Source organism: Ochlerotatus camptorhynchus, unplaced genomic scaffold (assembly GCF_037179485.1).
Source record: "Ochlerotatus camptorhynchus isolate MF236.1 unplaced genomic scaffold, CSIRO-AGI_Acam_v1.1 ptg000094l, whole genome shotgun sequence".
NCBI classification, from domain to species: Eukaryota; Metazoa; Arthropoda; class Insecta; order Diptera; family Culicidae; genus Ochlerotatus; species Ochlerotatus camptorhynchus.
Genome location: NW_027040584.1, coordinates 3,086,025 through 3,110,202, shown reverse-complemented (window position 1 = coordinate 3,110,202; position 24,178 = coordinate 3,086,025). Strand labels below are relative to the sequence as shown.

The window sequence follows — 24,178 nt, the reverse complement described above, 5'->3', positions numbered from 1 at the left end:
CAGTGACGTATATCTATCTGTTCTCAGTATGTTGGCAGTGACGTACACAGCAAAAAAAGTTGTTGAATATTACATCGAAACTGCTGCAACCAGGTAAATCCATCGGTTGTGTAATATCACATTGTACGATGTACATCGATTTTGCGAACAAAATTACATCCATTGATGTAATATTGTGTCTGCTTTTTGCTATTACATCACTATTTCATACATCAGCTTGAATTACGTTGATCGATATTACATTTTTTTTTTGCTGTGTATATCTATCTGTTCGCAGATGTTCAGCAATGTTTACAACATTTTTGCTTCTAACACCAGCAAGCTGCCTGTTGGCCCAGACCTTATATAAATGTCATTGGGTACAACTGCGGCACACTGAGGTACACTGAGAAAAAAGTTGGCGCAAAACAAGTGTGTAGAGTGACCACCCCTTGGGGAAATCTAAAGTAAACGCTTTTATCCATACGACCTATTGTGCGCCAGCTTTCACGCTTTTGCTCGTGAAGCGGTCGTGTTTATTTACATTGCTCGCTTGGAACCGCGTTTGACGGTTCGATTGGCACTTTTGGCTTCAGTCTTCGCGCTTCTCTGATTACAATATAGAGATTGTTGACGTTTATTGCACAGTAAAGGCCCAAGCGCAATGACAGCGGAAGCGGAACGGCAGCGGCAGCGGAAAAGCCCGATCTGAGTAAGCCTACTTGTCGGATTGAAAACTAGTTAGAATCAAATCGACTTTGGTTAGACATCTTGATGCCATTTGTGACAACTGTCAAACTTTCCGTTTCCGTTCCGCTTCCGCCCACATTGCGCTTGGGACTTAACAGTTCCACTTGATTCTGAAAAAAATTAAAAGAACCACCCGCATAAACGCGAACCATAAATTGACCTTACACAGCAAAAAAAGTTGTTGAATATTACATCGAAACTGCTGCAACCAGGTCAATCCATCGGTTGTGTAATATCACATTGTACGATGTACATCGATTTTGCGAACAAAATTACATCCATTGATGTAATATTGTATCTGCTTTTTGCTATTACATCATTATTTCATACATCAGCTTGAATTACGTTGATCGATATTACATTTTTTGTTGCTGTGTACCAAAAATGGTTAAAAATTGTTTATAATCCCTGCTAAACTTCAACTGAAATGGTTATGGAACTTTACAAGAACGTTTAATGATAAAGTTTTAACCTTATGTATTATGGTTTTTTGGAAGCGGACCTTACAAATAATGAGTTGTTAAGAACCATTACCATTCAAAATTCTTGTTTTCTCCATATATTTTCGGGAGGAGGACTATATTAGAACCTTTTAACTTATGGTTTGAGAACATTAATGGTTATGGTTATGGTAGTCAGTAAGGTCCATGAATAGTTTTGTAACATCGATCAACTTTATGTGGAATATATCGCGAATTGGTTGCCTGTAAATTACTGATTACCAATTCACGATATATTCCACGTAAAGTTGAGCGATAATACAAAACCATTAATGGACCTTACTGACTATCATAACCATAACCATTAATGTTCTCAAACCATAAGTAAAAACGTTCTAATATAGTTCTCTTTTCGAAAATGTATGGAGAAAACAAGAATTTTGAATGGTAATGGTTCTTAACAACCCATTATTTGTGAGGTCCGCTTTCAAAAAACAATAATACCTAAAGTTAAAACTTTATCACACAAACGTTCATGTAAAGTTCCTTAATCATTTCAGTTAAAGTTTAGGAGGGATTATAAACAATTTATAATTATTATCGGTAAGGTCAAGTTATGGTTCGCGTTTATGCGGGCAACTTGGAGACTTTCTGACCGTGCCCCCACAAGCATCCGCTGCACTGTCTGCTGTCTAAAAGCGCTGAATAAAAGCAAAACAAATAGCTGTCAAAACGAATTAGATCTTTTTAAGGTGTTATCAGCAAAACAAAATTTTAATTTTTGTGGGTTACAGTTTATAATAATAATGATAAATTTAAAGTAAAAGTTGGCCGATTCAGAATAGAAACAAACTACCAACAACGCACCCAGGATGTCGCAGGAAAGCGCCATCGTGTTTACTATCTTTTACGCACTGTTGTGCTTCTGCATTGTCTACCCATCGACGGAGTTCGTGTCCGCCGGGCTGACAGTGGACCATGTCTTCTCGTCCACACTCGGCTCGGAAACGATAGGTTTCGTGCAGCATCACATCCGGCGAACCAGTTTGAACCTGATGGTCCACTCGCTGCTCCCCGTGATGTACATTCGGGTGTACTTTATGCAGTTTGAACAGGGCGGCGATCACGCGAGTGAGCACGATCCGTACTCTCCGTTGGCCCTGGCATGGAAGACGTTTATTGTGGCGACGATACTGCTACCGGGGCTGGTAGCAGTGGCCATCTACTACTGGTCCAGAAAGGGATGGGAGAATCACCCGATTGCCAAGCGGCTGGGGAAGTTTTGCGATGGAGAGCGACTGCGAGATTGGAAGGCAGTGACAGCAAGCATCAATGAAGAATACAGGAGGGATGATAAGGTGGTTATCAAGATGAATCCCGTTTCGAGAATTGTGGTGACGGAGAACTGGATCATCAAGACGGGTCCATACTGGATCAATATAGCGAATCAGAATGACACGGCTTTAATCGCCTACAAGGTAAGTCTTTTAGAAGGACTCTTAACGCACAAATAACACCTAACCGAGGATCATATTTTCAGAGCGACACCCACGACGTAAGCCAGGAAGCCTTCGAAACGGTTCAGTACGTCAACATTGCTGTCAAGCCAACCCGCGAAGGCATTCGGGAGTTCTCCATCAGAATCAATGCCCTCGACTTCAAAGACCTACAGGATCGTATCAGTCGGCCGATAACGATCTTGTCCAGTGTCAAATTTCATCGTTCTGTGCTGGATCGATTCGTCGACGTGTTTAAGGACCAGGTTGCTCAGAATCCAATCTATCGGCCGGAGGGACACGTGGCGATTGACAATCTAGACAGCTGTTTTGCCTGTATGCAGGCGCAACCTAATATAAAAATTCAAAAGAACTGTCTGGACGTGGACGAAGCAGGGGAAGCTCTGCCGGAGACCCGATGCTGTCAGGTATGCAACTGTCGACCCATGTGGTGCATCGATTGCGTGGCCAAGTGGTTCGCCTCGAGGCAAAACCAATCGGAACGGGAATCGTGGCTGCAGCAAAAGTGCACCTGCCCGATGTGCCGGGCACGGTTCTGTGTTCTAGACGTGTGCTTCATCGAGGGGATGAGATGAACTCTATCAAAAGGAATCGATAGCGAAAGGTAAATGTTTCACTATTTTTCGAATCTGAATTAATGTGATAAACACGAGCAAATGAGTTAGATCGCTAGTTCTCTGTAGAACCAAAAGAATGTCCTTGCAGGCTGTGATATAGCATATCAAATCGTGTGGCTTACTTGATAAAGCAGTCTTCTAATCCAACCATTCGTTAATGTACGAACACAGTTTAGGTGTGATTGCTCCGAAGTCCGAACAATTCCTGATCACCGGACAAATTCCACACGGCATCTGCACCAATCCCGGCGACGGAAGCGGTGCCTCCACCGCTTTGTATAGATATTTCCCTTCGGCCGTTGGAATAGACTCGGCTTTACCGTCGTAAACGACTGTCTTCAAAATTGTTTCCAGGTCATCCTCGTCCAGACTGATCTTACTGATGCCCAGATCGGAAATGAACTTGTGCACATCTCCGACCGAACAATACGATAGTTTCTGTACTGCAAGCGGTCCATCACGGCACTCTTTGGCCGATTCCCTTTTCATTCGAAGGAACCGCAAGCATTGCTGGTTGAGCACGTCTACAAATTCCGCTTCAAAATCCTGATCCTGATACCACGCGCCTCCGGTGATGGAACGATCCGGCTCCAGGTTGTACAGCATATAAACTTTCTTTTTGCTGGCCTTTAAGAAAAGATTCAAACTTACTTTTCTTACTCAGGAAAACAATTTGCACCCCTAAGTAGTACTTACATTAACCGACTTCACTGCCTTGATCAGCTTCTTGTGTTCCAACTGCTTCAGCACCTTGTTCAGCTGGGTCATGATCAGATTTGATTTGACCCTAATGTCCCTTATCCAAATGCCCTTGTTGCCACCCTCCTCAATGATGTTGTAAATAATCTTCTCCTCATTGTCGATATCCTTCGGTGCGGTTGACTTCTTCGTCGGATCCTTCAGCCGGTAGATCAGAGTTGCTCCTTTCTTCAAAATTTCCAGCACTCCCTCCTGCAGAAGCTTATTCAGCGCCTGCACCCGGTATTCCGGTTTCACGTCCGGAATCAATGCAACCAGATCGTCATTGTTGATGCCTCCCGGTTTGTCCTTCGCCAGGGCAATGATCTGGAAACCAACCGCTGCCGTTTCCTCCGCATCCGTAGACATGGCCGACAGTGTTTTAGCGGAGCTATTCACTTGGCGAAAGAAGGGAAAATTATATGATGGGAAAAACCGCAAATAACTACTGTATTTGATGAAACTCGTGAGAAAGAGTTTGAAAAACAACTGAAGAGCAACACAAATACCTCTGACAGTTCTATAAATTATTTTGTTTTGATTTACTTACACGCTATTTGTAAACTACCCAAATTTTAATTTAATTCACTCATCGGTCAACGGTGAACACGCTAAGATCAAACACCCAGATTGCGCTAAGAGATTACCCAGATTTGGCGCAAAGCGGACAAAAGATTAGGATTCCCGAAAAAAATAACAACAATAATACAATAAAAAACAATGTAACAATAAGACGAAAATTATTGTCTTAACAATGATTTATATTGTTACGTCTACAATAAATTTACCTTGATTTATGTTGTACAAAACAGTAAATTTCATGGTAAATGGAAAATTTACAATAAAAAAGGGGGGTTGTTAAGTATCTTAACAATGAAATTTTCGTGATTTTCCCATATAATTCTTTTTCAATTGGCAAATCAAAGTTGGCACTCGTGGAGAATAGAAGAACTATGAGAGTGATGCTAGACTAACATTTGAAAGGGGCGGAAGAGCCAAAATGTAAACAAACCATATTTTGCCACAAATAGAGAGAATAGTTCACAAACTACTCGATAAACACGAAAAAGTAGAAGAAAATATCACTTCAAATCATCAAAAACGTTTCTTCTTACATGGCGTATTTCCAACTTTCAACTCTATGATGCATCTGGTTGTTACGCCTTGCACCAGAACTACGAATTATATCGTTTTAATATGCCAAACGTATTGATTCTGTAGTATCTAGTCACGCCCGATTCATTTGAAATGCATCCGATTGATAGTTCACGTGTAAACAACGAACAAAAAGGAGACCAAAAAATCTCCGGGCGTAATTCCACTCTCACAAAATTTGCGAACGAAGAACCAAGGCGGAACAACAAACAAAAAATCCCAAGGGTGTACTTCTACGGCGTATCACCAGTGTTGGCAGTTCAAAGGGTGGAAGATCTGGGGGGTAACAACATGTATGAAATTATCAGGGCGTATGATGTTTTCTTCTCAATTTCACGACAAAGAAAACTTTTTTTGAGTTTTTAGTGATGCACGATGATAGATAACACTATTAACTATATGTCAAGCTTATAAAATCAACCAGAAAATGGAAAGTCGTGAAATAGGATTATCTTTTAGGTCAACAAAATTCAGAAACGATTTTCTCGATATGGTCATTTTGGAATTACGCCCTTTTCAAATGTTAGTCTAGGATGATGGTTTCAAAATTTTACACGGTGAGGTATACGAGTGCAATCTTGAAATGCTTTTATTTTGCAAATGGAGCATTTTATTTAAATCTGGTTAATGCTACGCTAGTAGAAAACTTGAGGACTACTTAATTGACATATAATATAGAAAAAATAATTTCTTTTCAGATTTTTATGTGTAGACATAGATTTCAGCTTTTCTACAACTGTAGCAGCAACCAGATTTAAATAAAATGCTCCATTTGCAAAATAAAAGCATTTAAAGATTGCCCTCGTATACCTCACCGTGTAAAATTTTGAAACCATCATCACTCTCATAGTTCTTCTATTCTCCACGAGTGCCAACTTTGATTTGCCAATAACATTATATATTATTGTTATTTTACTGTTGGTTGGCGAATTTATTGATTAAAAAAAATAACAGTGTCTGTGTTGGCTTGACAGATCCACTTTATCGACTTTAAAAATAAATCGAAAAAATAAAACATCGCCCCGGGAAGGGAAGGGGGTGGTATGTCTGTTACTGGCGAGGTTACTGGTGAGTCCTTTTTTTTTTACTGGTTATGGATTGAGATTCGGTCCGGAACTTGTGAGAAATGGAAGCCAACTCCCCTGTACTCGATCTTTCTAGGTCACGTCCCCTTGGTGGTTGAGCGTCGTTGATAAGTTAATGCATTCAACTGGAGGGAATCGCCCATGAAATATGCTTCCACCTGAAAGTTATTTCCTGACATCTTCAAGTGGTGGATTGTTTTATTATTTTTGTATGATTATTGACTGCACGGAAAAGGTCTGCATTAAGCGGGATTTAGATGATACAGGAGAGTTGAGTTCAACTCAAACCGATCTGGTCGTAGGCGTTCAATTGGGTTCTTTAATGGTATTGAGGTAAATGCATATTCGTAATCTGCATTGAAAATGGAACCCAAACCCAAAATTTCATCAATTTTGGTACACTGGAACTATTTTAAATAAGTACGTTTACATTTGCAAAAATCACCTTATTAGCGCCCCTCGGTGTCACTTTGTATGGGAGCGAGCTGTCAGTTTGTCAGTTTAGTGCCAAACAGTGAAGTTATTATTTTGCTCTAAATCTTGATTTAAAAATCGAGATGAAAGTATGTGGGGTCGAAAAAAATATCGCTCTGCTCAGAAAACGAAGCTCTTTCAGATGATATACAAAAACCGATATATTTTTCAAAATTAAAGAACCCAATTGACTTGGCAACGAATAGAGCCAAACGAACTGTCAAAGTAAGAGCCATACGAGCAGCGCCTATCTTGATTACATTGGCAGTGTTGCTGACCCTCTCATAGTCAGCATGCTTCAATCAGATTTATTTTTATTGTTCGTGTAGTAACCCACAATGAAAACACACCAATATTTAATGTAACAACAATTTTTATTGTATTAGAGTTGTTCATTATTGTTCGTGATCGAATCATGTTAACAATAAAATAAATGAAAAATACAATAAAAATCATTGTAACAATATTTTATTACGTACTTTCATTGTACAGCTAGGTAGCAGTTTCGCCGTTTTCGGAAGGGTACAACCAACAATCAATACGAAACTAACGATTTTAAATTGGCTCACCACTTTAGTAGCCTATTGGTCCCAAGCAAACGATTAACGTACCCTATTCTAGTTGAAATACTATTACTACACTATGTTTGTTTTGATTCGCTATGAAAGTTTGACAGATAACATCAGGGGTGTGTGGATTCATGCAGAACATGCAGGGGTGAGTGAAATAGCTTGGGACTGCTTGGGACCGTTGTTCTGGTACTGAGTGAGCCAAAAATAATAATGATTTTCTTCGGGACCCAGTGGTCTTAGAGTTACCTCTATGGTACAACCAAGCGGTGGTCACTCTACACACTTATTTTGCGCCAACATTTTTCTCAGTGTACCTCAGTGTGCCGCAACTGTATCGGCAGTGCCATGAAGTAGAAGAAGTCATTGAACTGACTTTTGTTTGCTTGTGAATAATGCTTTGTTTGGCAACCCGGTATTTTAACAGCTCTTGTTTTTGTTTTGATTTTCAATGTTTTCAAAAACATCCATCTTCGGCGGAAGGCCGACCCCGCACAACGGAAGTCAATCATTAGTCAACCAGTCCTTCTGGGAGCCGGCGGAGGATTTGCACCGAATTTGTCACCGCCCGAGTATCATCCGTCGGAGAACAGGAAACCAACACCGGCCGGAACACACTTCGGACTGATGAAGGACGCACCGCTGACCCGAAACGGACCAGTCAACTTCATTCAACCCGCACAGCAACGGGGCGCAGTGATGATGGTCTACGGACTCGATAACAACACAGCCAACACCGATAAGCTGTTCAATCTGTCCTTCCTGTATGGAACTGTTGTCAGAATAAAGTTCCTGAAGACCAAAGAGGGTGTCGCCATGATTTAGATGGGAACGCCATCGCAGTCGAACCAGTCGAACGTACACCCTGCCGCGCAATTCGATCAGCTTCAAGGTCTACAACGCCTCCAAGAACAATCACTTCCCAGGCCAGCAAAAATCGCATTCTCCACTTCTTCAATACCCCACCCGTATGCCGTCCGAGGATCTGCTGCTGACTGCATTCACCACCAAGGACTGCCACCAGTCGCAAGTGCGAATGTTCCCGCTGATGTCGGTAATTTCCTCCTACGGATTGGTCGAGTTCCCGAGCGTAGCCCTGGCGGTGAACGCCATCATGAAGTGTAGTAGCGGTGGCGATGGATGTATTCGAGCAGTTCTTATGGTCGGATGGTATAGTTTTTGTTTGGTTGTCTTTCTGATTAAAACTCAAGCACCGCTTGTCGTGACCGGCCCGAGATTTCCAGCGTCGGCCACAGCTACACGAATTAGCGATTCAGCTCCCACGGCTGCGACTGCTTCTGCTTTAGTTGCTGCTGCTGCTGTTTCTTCTGCTGGTCCGTCTCCTCTAAAATTCATTAAAAAAAGACGGACCAGCAGCAGAATTGGAAGCAGCCACAGCCGTGAGAGCTGCATCGCTAGTTCGTGTAGCCATGGCCGGAAACCTCGGTCAGGTCAAGATACCGCTGTCATCTGTTCTTCGTCTGGGAGGAAATGTGGATGCGACTGCGGTCAGGGGTGTAACGATTTTGAGACTTGGTGGAGATTCACGGTTGTTTTGAAAATAATTTGATTATATTGTGGCAGCATCAATAACAAATTTTGACACATGCATACTGAAACGCAGAAAAATTTCAGTGTTGCCAGTAACTTTACAGATCATAAAAATTGTAACCATGGGTGCCAAACAGCGTCAATGACGACGCCCGGGGGTGCCCAAGTTTGATTTTGGCACACTGTGTAGAGTGACCAACCCCTTGGGTACAACATTATAACAATCATTTTTATTGTCGACAATAAATATTAATGTTAGAGCATTGTTTCCACTGAAAATTTCACTGTAACTTTTTTTTCGGGTTTTGACGTCCGGTTGTATTGGTGCGATATATCAGAGCCACCGACAAACCGACATGAAACTAAAACTTAACTCTTGATCGAGAATCCATAACGGCGGATTCAAATTTGCAGCGATCCCATCTGTCAAAACCATAGAAATTTGTTATCTAAATAAAAATAATTTGCCCGGAATAGATTAGACACGAACCAACTCATGCATTTAGTATATGTGTTCGTGGCTATGATACACATTTTTCGCGAACACGTCGGCAGATGTCAGTTTTGTGCATTGATCAGAAATTTGATGATACTTTGTATGATCATTCATGTCGGTTTGTCGGTGTCAGAGCGTTGTTGTTGTTGATTATTAATTTATTTGATCAGGCTCAATCGAATTAACTGTACAGAGCCGAGGATTCTTTTTCACTATAAATAATACATCTTAAAACCACTGACAAAAAGACATAACACATTGAATATTTCTCACTGTAAAACATCGTTGCTAAAACATTACCGCCATCTGTTGAGTACACTATGGTGGGTAGTACGCAGAACAGATGGCGGTAGTGTGTAAACGTCAAACGCAAGGGAATTGACTATGCGTGCCACAGGTGGTGGTACTACCGACTACACAGCAAAAAAAAAAGTAATATCAATCAACGTAATTCAAGCTGATGTATGAAATAATGATGTAATAGCAAAAAGCAGATACAATATTACATCAATGGATGTAATTTTGTTCGCAAAATCGATGTACATCGTACAATGTGATATTACACAACCGATGGATTGACCTGGTTGCAGCAGTTTGGATGTAATATTCAACAACTTTTTTTGCTGTGTACCATACTCTTAAATTGACCGTTAAATGCTTGTTCTATGAACAACTTGCAAGTGTTATGTCTGTGTGTCTGTGTTAAAACTATACTCAAAAGGTACAACACAATAAACACTTTATCTTCCGCTATCCAATAAGCCTCCTCAATCAGAACGGGAGCCGCTTCCAGTGGTTTCATTGTATGGCAGTATCGCCAACCGGGGGCACAGCGCTTCCATTGCAGCAATGGACGCAAAACGTGGTCAGCATGGAACGCAAAACACACTCATCAAGGAACGCCCTAATAAAAATAACCATAAAGGAGAGCTTAACGACGTGTTCGGGGTATCATCCAAACCATTTGTGGGATAGTTTACCCATCCGGGATATAGTTCATTTATGGTATTTGTTTATTAGGGCGGTTGCTTTCTAAAGTCGACGACGCATCGACAGAAAGAACTGGTGATGAAGAACAATGAGGAGTACCACACAATGGTTGTTGTCGAGTAAACAGACGATCGCGTGACACACTGCGTGGCCTGCTTCTGTCGACAGCCGAGTAAACACTGATATCAGAGCGTGTTAGTGTAAATCCGAGGAAAATTCATAACGAATCGCTGACAAACTCATCAGTCAATCTAATTTCATACATTTTTTAGGTTACAACTTTACACGGTGATACACCCGCTAGTGTGCGTACGTTGACCGTCACTAATCTACGATTTCGCTGTTCGGTATTGTTTTTACAGTTTTTGAACTGTAAACCACACAAGATTATCGAACATTCAGCTATTCTCAATAAAACTACTGATGGTCAGTACCTTTTGCGAAAAACTATTGGATACACACTAAGATTTTGTTTTCGTGTTCGGTAAATTTGACCGAAATCAGAACAGCTGAATGTTCGGTAAAACTTCGAACTTTATTTTAAAGGCTATTTAATCTGAAAATAATTTCAAAACATGTTCAACCTTGTTTAAATGATCAAATCTTGTCATTTTAATGGAGATTTAGTTTCAAAGTAGCTGAAAAGCAATTGAAATGAATTGCATAAATTTTACCGAACAGTTCAGCTGTCAGATTTTAGAATGAACAGTATGTTTTCTACACATGAATTGTATGTGTACACATAAGAACTATGTGTCCGATATATCATTTGTTTATAACATTGCAAAAATTCATTCATAAAAATAATCATTCAAATTTTATTAGTGCAGATACGCTTTAAAAAAATTCTCTTTACAATGAGTAATAGTGCCTCAGTCTTTGAGTAAGATTAGTTTTCAGTGCACCATTTCCTTGCCATCAGTCGAGAAAGAATTCTCGCGTCACTTTTCAAATCGACCAATGTAACAAATGTAAACAAACCGAGTTAAGCGATACAAACTGTTGCTCTTCTATCATTGTATGTCATACAAAAACATCCATCCAAATTCACTTTCATTTATTTAAGATAATCATAGGTAAAAAATTGTCCAATGTACAGTTTGAAATGATGGGTATATGATTGTTACTTCGGTCATTCGGACTGCCTAACATGATTGGTGCTCATTTTTCAAAGGCGGGGCCAATCTAAAGTTAGGTACTATACTCTGAAATCTGTGAAAGGGAATCTAGTATCATGTAGACAAAACGTCCAATGTAACACTCATTGATTATGTCATTGAGAAAAATCGTCCAATGTAACATGTCCGATGTACAACTCTACTTGTCAAAACGTCCTATGTGGTTTTTCCTATGTTGTAGCATGAAATTCAAAGTAAAATTGTGATTTTACCGTTTCTTCTGAATTTTCAACTTTATTATACACTGGCTACATTAAAAATAGTATTGCAAAATGTATTGTTTTTAAACAGTTAAATTAATAATCTGTCGAACTTCAACTTCGATTTTCTCAAAATGGTGGATATGTTACATTGGTCTATTTGAAAAGTGACGCGAGAATTTTCCGTGGTTTTAGAAGTGTCAAAAATACGCTTCTTCTTTGTTCCAGCTGGAGCTTCTTGTCCTTATACGATTTTGTTTACAAGCGTCCTTGCGGCCTGAAAGTACCTCGGTTCGGTACCCAGATTGATTTGTACCTATATTTTGTATTAAACTATTATACAAACTTCGGTGTGAGCAGCATAAATTGAAAGCAGTAAGTTCCGAAAAACTGTACCTAGTTAAATTCAATTGACTAATCTAGAACTGCCGCAGTGACCGACGAGGAAACCAACGAGCCTCCGTACGTGGTGGAGAAAGTTCTGGACAGGCGAATCACCGCTGCCAGCAAGATTGAGTACTATCTCAAGTGGAAGGGCTACTCGGAGGCGGAGAACACCTGGGAGCCGGAGGAAAACCTGGAGTGCCCGGAACTGATTGCCAAGTACGAGGAAGTTCGCCGGCTGAAGGAATTCAAGGAGGCAAAGAAAAAGTCTGCCAAGAAGAAGCTGGAGGAGATCACCAAACCCCGTGGCTATGAGCGGGGACTGCAGCTGAAGGGAGTGTGTGGAGCCACGGATTGCGGTGGGGAGCTGATGTTCCTGGTCCAGTGGTACGGGTCAGATGAGATGGACATTCTGCAAGCTACGGTCGTGAACGAAAAGAATCCCACAAAGGTTATTGAGTATTACGAGGCCAAGAGTAAGGTGGTGGAGAAGGCACGGGAAAGGACAAAGTTTGCCGCGTACGAGGAGGAACGCCCGGAGGCCGGTGCTGGAGTTTGTGGCGACGTTGAGCAGGAGGTGATGCAGGGGACGGAAATTCCAGCTGAATCGTTTGAACAGATGATGCAAGCTTAGGGTTCTAATTTTAAGTGTATCGATAAGAATGCAAAGATAAATCGAACTGAAAATGCTACCTTTGGTTGAATTGACTATTTTTTTTACACAAGAAAACTACACAAGCTTATCTTCATCGATGAGTATCTTGCCGAAGGCACCGGTCCGGAAGGCTTTGATCATGTGCCTCGCAGCGAGCATAGCATCCGGTCGTATCACGAATGATCCATCGTAGTGACGGATTCGAACGGTCTTATCCAGGTGCTTGGACCCGGCTATGAGCACCTCGGCAATCGAATCGGTAGGCTCCTGCAGACCCATCAGTTCGACGTATTTGAAGTTCCCCCGTTTGTTCATGAGGTAGAGCAAATAGTCCGCTATCAGTTCTTCACCGACCAGGTGATCTTGTAGGCAGGAAACCAGTGCCAGTCGGAGGCCGGTTGCGGTGTCCGCAATGTTCGGTGCCAGAATACCGGGTGTGTCTAGCAGGTAAACGAGCGGGTCTTCGCAGATTTTGATTTTGTGTAGTAGGCTGCGGGTGATTCCTGCCACGGCACCGACCTGGGATGCTCCCCGTTTGTTCAGGTGACGATTTCGGAGCACGTTAATTAGGGAAGATTTGCCTACATTCGGGACGCCGATGATCATGATGCAGTACTCTTTTTGGTCCGCTCGGTTGAAGCGATTGGAGCCGAGGATGAGATCTTGGGCCAGGGGCATAACCTTTCGGATGCCGTTGCATGACCTGTAGGAAAATCATATTTAGTACACCGTGTCGAGTTAAGATATATTTTTTACGCATTTACTGATCTTTGCAGTTGGTGAACAGCACGTGCCGTGCCTCGGAATCCTTGTACTGCAGCCGGTCAATGATCCTGGCCTGCGATCGTCGATCGATCATGTCCTTCTTGTTTAGCACCAGTATGTGTGGCTTCACACCACTGATCGTGTACCGGAATTCGGAGTTCCGGCCGGATAGGGGGATTCTCGCATCGTGCACCTCGATTACGCAGTCCACTTGCTTTAGCTTTTGCTGCATCTGCTTAATGCCTTTGCCCATGTGACCGGGGAACCAGTTGAGCAGTTCCCGGCTCACGACCGGGAACGACGTCCGAAAGGTGTTCATGGTAGGTAAAAAGTTCGCACGTTATCGCACTTGAGTGTTGTCACAGAGCGGTTTTACTGTTTTGGTTTCACAAGTTGATGTTGTTGTTTTTTGGGTAGCGGGTGGTACTGAACTAAAGTTTGAATGAAGTGATAGGGGCGTACAGGAATCCACCGAAAAGCGCGGTGGGTGCCTGCACCCACCATTATTTCTCGGCTGTACTCCATCCGATTGAGCTGATTTGTTGTAGGTGCCTAGTGATTGGCGCTAATCACAAACAAAAAGTCAACTCAATTGGTTGGAGGACAGCCGAGAAATTACGGTGGGTGGACTGCAGCACCCACCGCGTTATTCGGGGGTTTGCAGTATTCTAAATTCACGGCTTTATGTGACAGTGGGGAGTGAGCTCATCGTCTCGATCTTCTCACTAATTTTCTCGAATCTCGCACAATCTCACCGAGGAAAACCAAAACATCAATGACATCATGCACGAACACATGCAAGTTCCATTCAAGAATTCCAATCACATTCGAATGTGTGTGCGCGTTTCCTTCCTTTTTCACCCATAATACCACCCCCTACTCCGAGAGAAGATCGTCTGTCGCAGCAACACAAACATGTGCGTTATTTTGTCTGCTGCTGCGAGACCGAAAAATCACCTCGGTAGAGATTTTAGTGTGTGAGTAGAGTTTGTTCGAAGCAGTCAGTAAATATTTTTCTCCTCTGTGTGCCATCATCAGAGGAGCTCGCTCGGGGTACCAGGCTCAGATTATAGAGGAGTGCAAAAAAAATCTTTATCTTTAGGCGAACGGAGAAACACGCAATAGGAGAAAAGAAAACCAGTGCTCGGTCGTCGGGATCGTCCGGATTCGAACGTTTCGTCGTTTTTCGCATGTGACAAGCCCGGGGGTAGTGTGTTCCGTTCCTGATTTGTTTGTTCCCTTTTGGCGATTTCCTGGTCCCGGACGGTGGAAAACTTTCTGGACCTCCAGCATAGCAGAAATTTTTCTCCGTCGCAGAACGGCGACGACGACGACGACGACGAAGACGGCAGGAAAACGGGGCGTCTTCCCTTCCAACCAAAACTAGCTCTCCAGGAAAGGCCACCAAGTGGACGGAACTGGAGAAAACAGTGCATATCCGTGCAGGTTTCGAGAAAAGGCAATCCGCAGCAGTTCGGACGAAACTGGTTTGGAATCGAAAAGGCTGAAAAAGAAAAATGGTGAGTAGCCATTGGAGAGACGTTGGATATTCGAGCAGTGCTGCCATCGATCCGAGGGAGACTGACATTTTTTTAAAAATTCTTTGAGCTCATATTTTGATTCAGATTACCTATGTGGGTCGGAACATTCCTGGATTTGGCGGATTCTGTCCTAACCTGGATATGGCGAAGACAAATCGCAGTCACCTTCAGACTGCTTTCAAATTGGTAAACCACAAATCAATGCGTGACTTTCGTAGGCACTGTAGGTACATACCCTACATACTGTTGTTGAATTTGCTTTTTTTCGTTTTTCGATTGCAATCCATTGGTGCTAGGAGAATGTTGTGTACCGGCAGCAAGTGCTCCGGTCACATGGAACATGGTCGTGGGGACTATTTTTAAAAATTTATACCGCATTGGCTGTTCTGTCTAGGCTTATGTATAGCGATCGAAGCGAAGAGAAAATCTCATAAAATACTCGAATTTTACCAAATTTGTATCCATTTAGGCTCTACTGATTCACTATTGATTACCCTCTTACTGTTCTCTCTCGCCAATGTACAGGGTGGGCACTTAACCGTGAGAACCGGGAATCGAAATAATCCGGAAAACAACCGGGAATTTCATTGCAACCTCAAATTAGATTGGTCGGATTCTGTTAATTTTGTTGAATATAGGGGAAATGGATGTAATGTCGGCCTAAATGCTCCTAATTTGGGCCCATACATAAATTCAGCAATCGACTAAAATTTCAATAGCAACCAAAAAAAATCCATTAGTAGCGTCCCAATGGTTGATAAATAGCAGATTTTTAGCGATGGGTCTAATCTTAGATTCATAGGCCAACATGAGAGCCATTTCCCCTATGTAAAATTTTCCTCTGTTGTATTTACTTTGCTCAACCTGTGTATGCCAACTGATATGTACTTTTTATAGGTGAACCACTTAAGAACTTAATTTAGCTTAGTCCGGAATCCAAAATCTTTAAAAGTCTTCGGAGTCTCAAACATTTTCGAAGTCCTGAGGAGGATTTACCGATCAGACTTATAATGGGGGTTCCACTCGTGTCGTGTGAGCCAGACTTTCCTAGACCGGGATCTTAAATCTTTTGTTGTAAATGACCAGTTCCACGCCAAACAGCAAAACAAAACTTTGCATAATTGTTTGTCATGGGCAATCATTCACATTTTTGCAAAAATTCGGCCATTTTGAATGTCTGAATTAACCGAATTAAATTTTCTCAAAAATCGTCTCAAGATCTCTTCAGAGTTGCTTTTAGGATTCTCCTGAATAAAATTATGATTCCCTCTTGTGTTCCCTTGAAGTTTGTGTGCATAACAGCCTTCACCATTCTCTGCAAACCACTTTAAGAATCCTGTCCAGAAAGCTCTTAATATTTACTCTACAATTTTCTGAGTTTTCTCAATAATTCTCGCGAGGATGCGCTTAAATTTGTCTCCACAATTCTCTTGATAAGTGTCCCTTTGGAAATTTTACGCATGGAATATGCCTTAAAGGGCCACCCACATTAGATCCGTTTGCGTTGCGTTGACGTAAATTTGACAGTTAGACAATAGATTTAGCTGTCACTTTGCCGCAACGCGTCCGATCCGGATCTAATGTGCGTGGTCCTTAAGGGTCACCCACATTAGATCCGTTTGCGTTGCGTTGACAGTTAGACAATAGATTTAGCTGTCACTTTGCCGCAACGCGTCCGATCCGGATCTAATGTGCGTGGTCCTTAAGGGTCACCCACATTAGATCCGTTTGCGTTGCGTTGACGTAAATTTGATAGTTAGACAATTTTAGCTGTCACTTTGCCGCAACGCGTCTTATCCGGATCTAATGTGGGTGGCCCTTAAGAATTCCTTTGAAGTTCACCTTGGAAGTCTAAGCAGAATTATCATGGAATTCCCGTCTGAACCCTAATTGTTACTTGGAATCAGAGTTTGACGTTTGACGAAAACCAAAAGTAAATTGTTACGGTACAAAAATCATCTTTTCCTACATCCTTCATCAGTGAGGAATCTTTTACCCTCACTTCGCTTTCTTATCTTTCTTCTTCTTCTTCTTCTTCTTCTTCTTCTTCGCATTTCAAGTTTATTGCTTATCGCATATTAGCTTATTGTTCTAGATGCACTTCCACAGTTATTAATTAAGAGCTTTCGATACCTGTACCATTTTTGCATTAGTATAATTGTTTGGCTAGTACAATCATACATCTATGCCCAGGGAAGTCGAGACATTTTCCAACCCGAAAAATTCCTAGACCGGACCGGGAATCGAACCCAGCCACCTCCAGCATGGTCTTGCTTTGTAGCTGCGCCTTTACCGACTGAGCTAAGGGAGGCAAGGACAAAAAATAACAAAAACCGTCGAACGTACATGTGAGCAGGACAGGGTATCTATTCCGTGAATCAAATCAGCATCGCTGATAGAAGGACATTTGTCATTGTTGAACTAAACGGAATACCAGCGAGTCTACAGTTGGTTAGTGTTGCAGACATAAAGGGCCACCCACATTAGATCCGTTTGCGTTGCGTTGACGTAAATTTGACAGTTAGACAATAGGTTCAGCTGTCACTTTGCCGCCACGCGTCCGATCCGGATCTAATGTGCGTGGGCCTTAAGTGTGATTTCAACTGACGTCTACAAGCAACTGGGTAGCCCGACTGGTGGATCGCCATCTATCAACGTAGTGAGTGCTTCTGGTGACGACATGGGTCTCAAGCTGGAGTTCTCCTGTACCGGTTGGAGTTCTCCTGTAGGTGTTTCGTCTACAGAGAAAACGATCTGAATCTGTTTGGAGTTGAGTGGTTCGAGCTTTTTGGACTATGGGACGTGCCGCGGTATGCAACCAAGTTTCCATAAAGTCACATACAGATTTAGTGAACCGTTTCAAAGAGAAGTACAGCAACGTATTCAGTGAGCATCTGTGTGAAGAAAAAGGTGTCTTTCACGCTCTTGCCTGGGGTCAAGCCGATTTTTCGTCGAAAGCAGCCAGTTGTGTGCGCTTCCGCCGAGAAAATTTGTGCTGAATTGGATCGTCTTCAAAGTATAGTGATCATCTCACTGGTCACCGGTTATTCGGAGTGGGCAGTTCCGATCGTGTTCGTACGCAAACCCTTTGGAAGAGTTCGTTATATGTTCGCTCTTCGATAAGCTGCACACGCGGCGTGGAATATGGCCACAGAAAACGGGGGAATTCGGTTCACTCGGACGAACTATAAATCAAACGCGTGGACTACACAGAAACGACCGTATCGTGCGGTGGTCAAAAGCCTAGTTTTTGAGGGGTGCAACTCGAGACTCAGAGGTAAGCAATAGGATAGAGCACTCGTCGTTGCTGCCCACCGAGCGAATATAGGCACATGCTCCATAACCCAAGTCGGAAGCATCGCAGAAGCTGTGCAGCTCAACCAATCGTGGTGATGCATGTGGTAGTACGCAACGTGGAACCGAAATTTCGCCCATGTTGATGATTTGGTTCCGGAAAGACTCCCACGATTCAGCTTCTTCGGTGCCCAAGACTTCATCCCATTGCACTTCAAGCTGCCATAGCTTTTGTAGTCGAACTTTAGCAGCAAAGATCAGTGGGCCAAGCAAGCCCAGTGGATCGTACAGTCTTGCAGTATCCGAATAAACGGACCGTTTCGTTGGTTGCCCGTTGTGGAACTGAATCTCGTGAAGCTTGGTCAGGAACACATCGTTGCGAGGTTGCCAGGTTAACCCCAAGGTTCTAGTTATCTTCTCGTCCTCGAAGAATGCAACTTGCTCCGTGTTGGAATTTGGCACAGACTGCAGAAGCGCCGGATGATTAGAGGCCCATTTATGCAACACGAATCCACCAACGGTCATCATTCCGATGAATTCTGTTTGCATTGCTTATGCTTCTTCGACAGTATCAGCTCCACTCAAAAGATCGTCCATATAAAAATCTTCGGTTCCCGCCTTCGACGCTAAGGGTAAACGCTCATTCTCGTCTTTGCACAATTGCTCCAATGCTCGCGTCGCCAGAAAGGGTGCACAAGCAGTGCCATAGGTTACCGTTGCCAAATGGTACACCTCTAAGAAATCGTCTGGATGTGAACGCCAGAAAATTAGCTGGTACATGCGATCAAGTAACCTGATGAGAATCTGCCTGAACATCTGCGTAATGTCAGCAGTGAATGCGATCTTCGGTATTCGGAACCTCAGCACAGTGTCAGCTAGCTTTCTTTGGACCACGGGACCGACGTAGAGGTGATCGTTCAAGGAGGTTCCTGTTGTTGTGATGGCCGACGCATCGAACACAACTCGTGTTTTGGTTGTTGTGCCCGCCGGATTGACTATACCCCTTGGCTGAACGATGTGCTGGAGTCTAATCACCATCCATTGCCCTTGCCTCAAGATATTTTGCTAAACTGACCGATAAGAAGATTTTCACACCGATCTGATGCCTATCTTCAAGTGGATGTCTGCGAGGAATCGAGGAAGATGTTGACAATTAACATGCAAAAGGGCCTTTTCCAGTTCAATCGTTTATCACCGGGAGTCAAGATAGCACCTGTTAAGTTCCAGCACATTGTTGACAGCATGATTGAGGGATTGGAGGACACGAGTTGTTAGCTGGACGACATCATTGTGGCAAGCAGCTCACTGCAGGAGCACATCGGGCAGCTCAATGTGCTCCTACAGTGAGCTGCTTGCCGCAATGATCGTCTGTTCAATCGCATCCACATTTGAAGATCGATGTCCAGACACTTCGCTGATTGTGCGGTCCATGCATGAGCTCCGTCACCCATTGGATGCTCTACTCAAGAAGGATACTGTATGGAATTGGAGTCCGGCATGTCAACGTCAACATGCAGTTCAAGTGCAATCAGACTTGCTGTCAACCTACTACGATCCAAGCCTGGAGATGATTGTCGCTGCTGATGCTTCGCAGAATGAAGTTAGTGTGGTTCTTCTACACCGTTTTCCCGACGATACGGTCAAAGCAGTTTACCATGCTTCCCGAATTTTCACTGGTGTCTAGAAAAATTACGCTCAAGGAGAAAAGGAAAGACTAGCCCGCTTGTTCGCTTGCACCATGTTCCATTATCCGCTACACACGGATCACGCTGTTTGGATTTTTTGGAACAGAGAAGGGTATTTTAGTCCACACCAAGGGGTTGGTCACTCTACACAGTGTGCCAAAATCAAACTGGGGCACATCGGGGTGCAGTCATTGACGTTGTTTGGCACCCATGGTTACAATTTTTGTGATCTTCAAAGTTACTGGCAACACTGAACTTTTTCTGCGTCTGCGCAGTGTGCATGTGTCAAAATTTGTTATTGACGTTGCCACTCCTAGTCAAATTATTTTCAAAACAACCGTGAATCTCCACCAAGTCTGGCCGTGGATTCTCAAAATCGTTTCACCTGTGACGGCAGTCGCATCCACATTTCCTCTCATACGAAGAACAGCTGACAGCGGTATCTTGACCTAACCGAGGTTTCCGGCCATGGCTACACGAACTAGCGATACAGCTCCCACGGCTGCGGCTGCTTCCAATGCTGCTGCTGGTCCGTCTTTTTTGACGAATTTTAGAGGAGACGGACCAGCAGAAGGAACAGCAGCAGCATTGGAATCAACCGCAGCCGTGGGAGCTGCATCGCTAATTTGTGTAGCCGTGGTCAACGCTGGAAATCTTGGGCCGGTCACAACAAGCGGTGCTTGAGTTTTAATCGGAAAGTCAACAACCAAACAAAATCTATACCATCCGACCATTCGAACTGCTCGAATACATCCATGGCGGTGGCTGCTACATCAACCATTCCATCGTCCAACATATAATGTTGGAGGACCGTCTTGGCAAAATCTCAAATAGTTCAACAAATTTTTACTCTCGTTCCTTTTTGCACTTCCAACTAACACAATTAGAAATTATAATTACGAATCATAACATTAACTACCCAGAAAAAGGAAAATCGTTTCTTTTCTCAGAAAATAAGCTGTAATCATCGCGCTGTGGTTGCACTTCATGATGACGTTCACCGCCAGGGCTACGCTCGGGAACTCGACCAATCCGGAGGAGGAACTTCCCGATTTCAGCGGGAACATTCGCACTTGCGACGGGTGGCAGACCTTGGTGGTGAATGCAGTCAGCAGCAGATCCTCTGACGGCATACGGGTGGGTTATTGAAGAAGTGGAGAATTGGGAAGCGATTGTTCTTGGTGGCGCTGTAGACCTTGAAGCTGATCGAATTGTCCTGCAGGGTGTACGGGTTGGAGGACTCTGACAAGTAGTTCAGCTTGGAAAATTGGCTGGTCCGTTTCGGGTCAGCGGTGCGTCCTTCATCAGTCCGACGTGTGTTCTGGCCGGTGTTGGTTTCCAGTTTTCCGACGGATGATACTCGGGCGGTGAAAAATTCGGCGCAAATCCATTTCCTCCGCCGGCTCCCAGAAGGATTGGTTGACTAATGATTGACGTTCGTTGTGCGGGGTCGGCCTTCCGCCAAAGATGGAAGGATTGTGTAGCAACGGAGCTCGTCCGTTGCAGGCATCCTTGGAGACGGATGCATCCAGTGTGTAGTCCCAACTGGAATCCGTGTCGATTTGAAAACATTGAAAAACAAAACAAAAATAAAAGCTGTTAAAATACCGGGTTGCCAAACAAGGCCTTATTCACCAGCAATCAAAAGTCAGTTCAATGACTTCTTGACACTGCCGGTACAACCATAGAGGTAACTCTAAGACCACTGGGTCCCGAAGAAAATCATTATTATTTTTGGCTCACTCAGTACCAGAACAACGGTCCCAAGCAGTCCCAAGCTATTTCACTCACCCCTGCATGTTCTGCATGAATCCACACACCCCTGATGTTATCTGTCAAACTTTCATAGCGAATCAAAACAAACATAGTGTAGTAATAGAATTTCAACTAGAATAGGGTACGTTAATCGTTTGCTTGGGACCAATAGGCTACTAAAGTGGTGAGCCAATTTAAAATCGTTAGTTTCGTATTGATTGTTGGTACAACTGCGGCACACTGAGGTACACTGAGAAACAAGTTGGCGCAAAACAAGTATGTAGAGTGACCACCCCTTGGTCCACACTGCAAATCCAGAGATGGGCAGTGCAACTAACGTTGTTCCTACCTACGTGTATGAAATTTTCTCAGCTATAAGTTTGCTGAAGACCACTTTTCGATGGACGATCCAAGACGCCGAAGGCTTATTCGATGGCATGCAAACCAATTGCCAACCAGAAGTTCAAGCGAATCCGACTTTATCACTACATGTGCTGTTGAACAGTTCTGAGGAAAAAGCTGCCACTGGCCCATTACAAGAGGTACTACCTGAGGCTCCACCTTCAGTTTTACACGTCCCAGGATCATCAGGGTTATGTCGACGCGTTCCTGAGCATAATCAGATTGTTTGAAAAAAGAACTACCACAAGCCAGAGAATCATCTGGCATATATTAAACCATGACAAAGTTGTAATTTTTCACTGTAAAGGCCTAAGCGCAATGACAGCGGAAGCGGAACGGTAACGGCAGCGGAAAAGCCTGATCTGAGTAAGCCAACTTGTCGGATTGAAAACTTGTTGGAACCAAATCTACTTCGGTTAGGCATCTTGATGTCATTTGTGACAACTGTCAAACTTTCCGTTTCCGTTCCGCTTCCGCCCACATTGCGTTTGGGCTTTAAGAGTTTAAAAAAATGTAGATTTATTTCATTGCATACGCAACATTAATAAAACGCACGTATTAGTGCTTTTCAATCACTGGCAGAATATTAGCACAAAATATCAACTAATTTATCCCGTTTTTTTTTAAATACCCCCTTAAGGCAGTAGAGGGTTAATTCGTTATGGTAAATTTAGTGATATTTTGTGTTCAAAAATGAGCTAGCAACAATTTCTGAAATTTATACCTGTTTGGAAGAAAATCACTTTCTAGATCAGCATTTGAAATAGGCGGATTTTTTTTTAAATCTTTATTAAGGAGATTTTAAGTCGCGAATAGGCGGAACAACCAAACGTAAACAATTGCTTTAAACGCAAATTTTTTGAGAATCAACACCTCCAAGCAATCTAACACCAGCATCTGATAGAGCAAACTTCTTTTATCGAGTGGCACTGTTAGTTTGCGTGCAGTGTTGGGAAAATATCAAAAAATTAAATCTCACCAACGCCCAAGATCACGCTTGATTTTCGTAGACAAAAATCAACAAGCAATCACCTACGGTTGATTTTGCAAGCTGTGATATCGCAGCTCGGAATATCAAGCTAACAAAACTCACCAACTGCAAATCTCACCCAACTGTGGTGAAATTGAGTTTAATGCTTTTTGCTTAACACCCGAATGCAATCGAAATTTCCATAACGGCTTGCAGCAGTTCTTTCGCGTCTGCCATCGGTGAAGATTAAAAAGAGATAGCAAACTATGCTTTCTTTTTCTAAGAAAACGATGTGCAATGGAATCATTTTTGTGTCGAGTCAACTCTCAGCTTGATGTTTGCACGCTGTGAATAGTCTCGCAATATCAAAGGAGCTTGTAAAATCAATATCAAGCATGATATTTTGTTCCAATATCACGCGTGATATTGCGAGCGTATGAGAGCGGAAAAATATCAATTGATTTCTGATTTTGCCAACACTGTTTACGTGGATGTGTTTTGATTCTCGATAAATTTGCGTTTAAAGCCATTGTTTGCGTTTGATTGTTCTGGATAAAAATCTTTAATTTTGAAAAATATATCGGTTATTATACATCATTTGAAAGAGCTTCGTTTTCTGAGCACAACGATATTTTTTTTCGATCCCATAGACTGGAATCTCGATTTTAGAATCGAAGCAAAAAGAAGATTTAAAGCAAAATAGAGATTTAAAGCAAAATAATAACTCACTGTTTGTCACTAAATTAACAAACTGACAGCTCGCCGAGGGGCGTTAACAAGGTGAATTCAACTATGCACATCCCAATCTGTGCCGAAAACTGGGTCAAGCGTTTTGCCGAACGTGCCGAAGTGTGGTAATCACAGTATTCCATGAGTTTGGCAACCCTGCAGTTATGATTTTAGAGATCAGAATTGATTTTCAAGTCAAAAACGGAAATTTTTTTTCCCTTGATTTGTTTTCCGTGCTGAGCACCAACGCTACCTACGC

At 42.8% G+C, this 24,178-nt stretch overlaps 5 protein-coding genes across 5 annotated transcripts in view; 3 read left to right on the top strand and 2 right to left on the bottom strand.

The window, feature by feature from the left end:
* The first annotated feature begins 1,989 nt into the window (after positions 1 to 1,989).
* Positions 1,990 to 3,262, top strand: LOC135698695 (E3 ubiquitin-protein ligase TM129). Its single transcript, XM_065218774.1, has 2 exons — positions 1,990 to 2,647; positions 2,710 to 3,262. The coding sequence occupies exons 1-2, from the start codon at positions 2,042 to 2,044 to the stop codon at positions 3,259 to 3,261; spliced, it is 1,158 nt and encodes a 385-aa protein (XP_065074846.1). The 5' UTR covers positions 1,990 to 2,041; the 3' UTR covers position 3,262.
* Positions 3,263 to 3,421: 159 nt separating this feature from the next.
* Positions 3,422 to 4,447, bottom strand: Polr3F (RNA polymerase III subunit F). The gene is made up of 2 exons (XM_065218773.1): positions 4,000 to 4,447; positions 3,422 to 3,930 (listed from the first exon to the last, which is right to left on the bottom strand). Exons 1-2 carry the CDS (start codon positions 4,408 to 4,410, stop codon positions 3,442 to 3,444), a joined length of 900 nt encoding a protein of 299 aa, XP_065074845.1. The 5' UTR covers positions 4,411 to 4,447; the 3' UTR covers positions 3,422 to 3,441.
* A 7,648-nt stretch (positions 4,448 to 12,095) lies between these two features.
* Positions 12,096 to 12,810, top strand: LOC135698693 (chromobox protein homolog 3-like). The gene is made up of 2 exons (XM_065218772.1): positions 12,096 to 12,114; positions 12,174 to 12,810. Coding segments are annotated over exons 1-2 (585 nt in total). The 5' UTR covers positions 12,096 to 12,113; the 3' UTR covers positions 12,758 to 12,810.
* Positions 12,811 to 12,842: 32 nt separating this feature from the next.
* Positions 12,843 to 13,937, bottom strand: LOC135698692 (mitochondrial GTPase 1). The gene is made up of 2 exons (XM_065218771.1): positions 13,543 to 13,937; positions 12,843 to 13,481 (listed from the first exon to the last, which is right to left on the bottom strand). Exons 1-2 carry the CDS (start codon positions 13,860 to 13,862, stop codon positions 12,854 to 12,856), a joined length of 948 nt encoding a protein of 315 aa, XP_065074843.1. The 5' UTR covers positions 13,863 to 13,937; the 3' UTR covers positions 12,843 to 12,853.
* Positions 13,938 to 14,530: 593 nt separating this feature from the next.
* LOC135698738 (exportin-6-A-like) overlaps positions 14,531 to 24,178 on the top strand; it is a 35,380-nt gene continuing 25,732 nt past the window's right edge. The window contains exon 1 of the mRNA XM_065218840.1: positions 14,531 to 15,063. Within this exon, the coding sequence (XP_065074912.1) occupies positions 15,061 to 15,063 (3 nt within the window). The 5' untranslated portion in view covers positions 14,531 to 15,060. The remainder of the gene's footprint in view (positions 15,064 to 24,178) is intronic.

Coding starts and splice junctions, on each gene's coding strand:
- LOC135698695 (XM_065218774.1), top strand. CDS start 2,042: ATGTCGCAGGAAAGCGCCATCGTGTTTACTATCTTTTACGCACTGTTG. Junction 2,648..2,709: donor CGGCTTTAATCGCCTACAAG/GTAAGTCTTTTA, acceptor TCATATTTTCAG/AGCGACACCCACGACGTAAG.
- Polr3F (XM_065218773.1), bottom strand. CDS start 4,410: ATGTCTACGGATGCGGAGGAAACGGCAGCGGTTGGTTTCCAGATCATT. Junction 3,931..3,999: donor AGGCAGTGAAGTCGGTTAAT/GTAAGTACTACT, acceptor CTTTTCTTAAAG/GCCAGCAAAAAGAAAGTTTA.
- LOC135698692 (XM_065218771.1), bottom strand. CDS start 13,862: ATGAACACCTTTCGGACGTCGTTCCCGGTCGTGAGCCGGGAACTGCTC. Junction 13,482..13,542: donor TTCACCAACTGCAAAGATCA/GTAAATGCGTAA, acceptor ATTTTCCTACAG/GTCATGCAACGGCATCCGAA.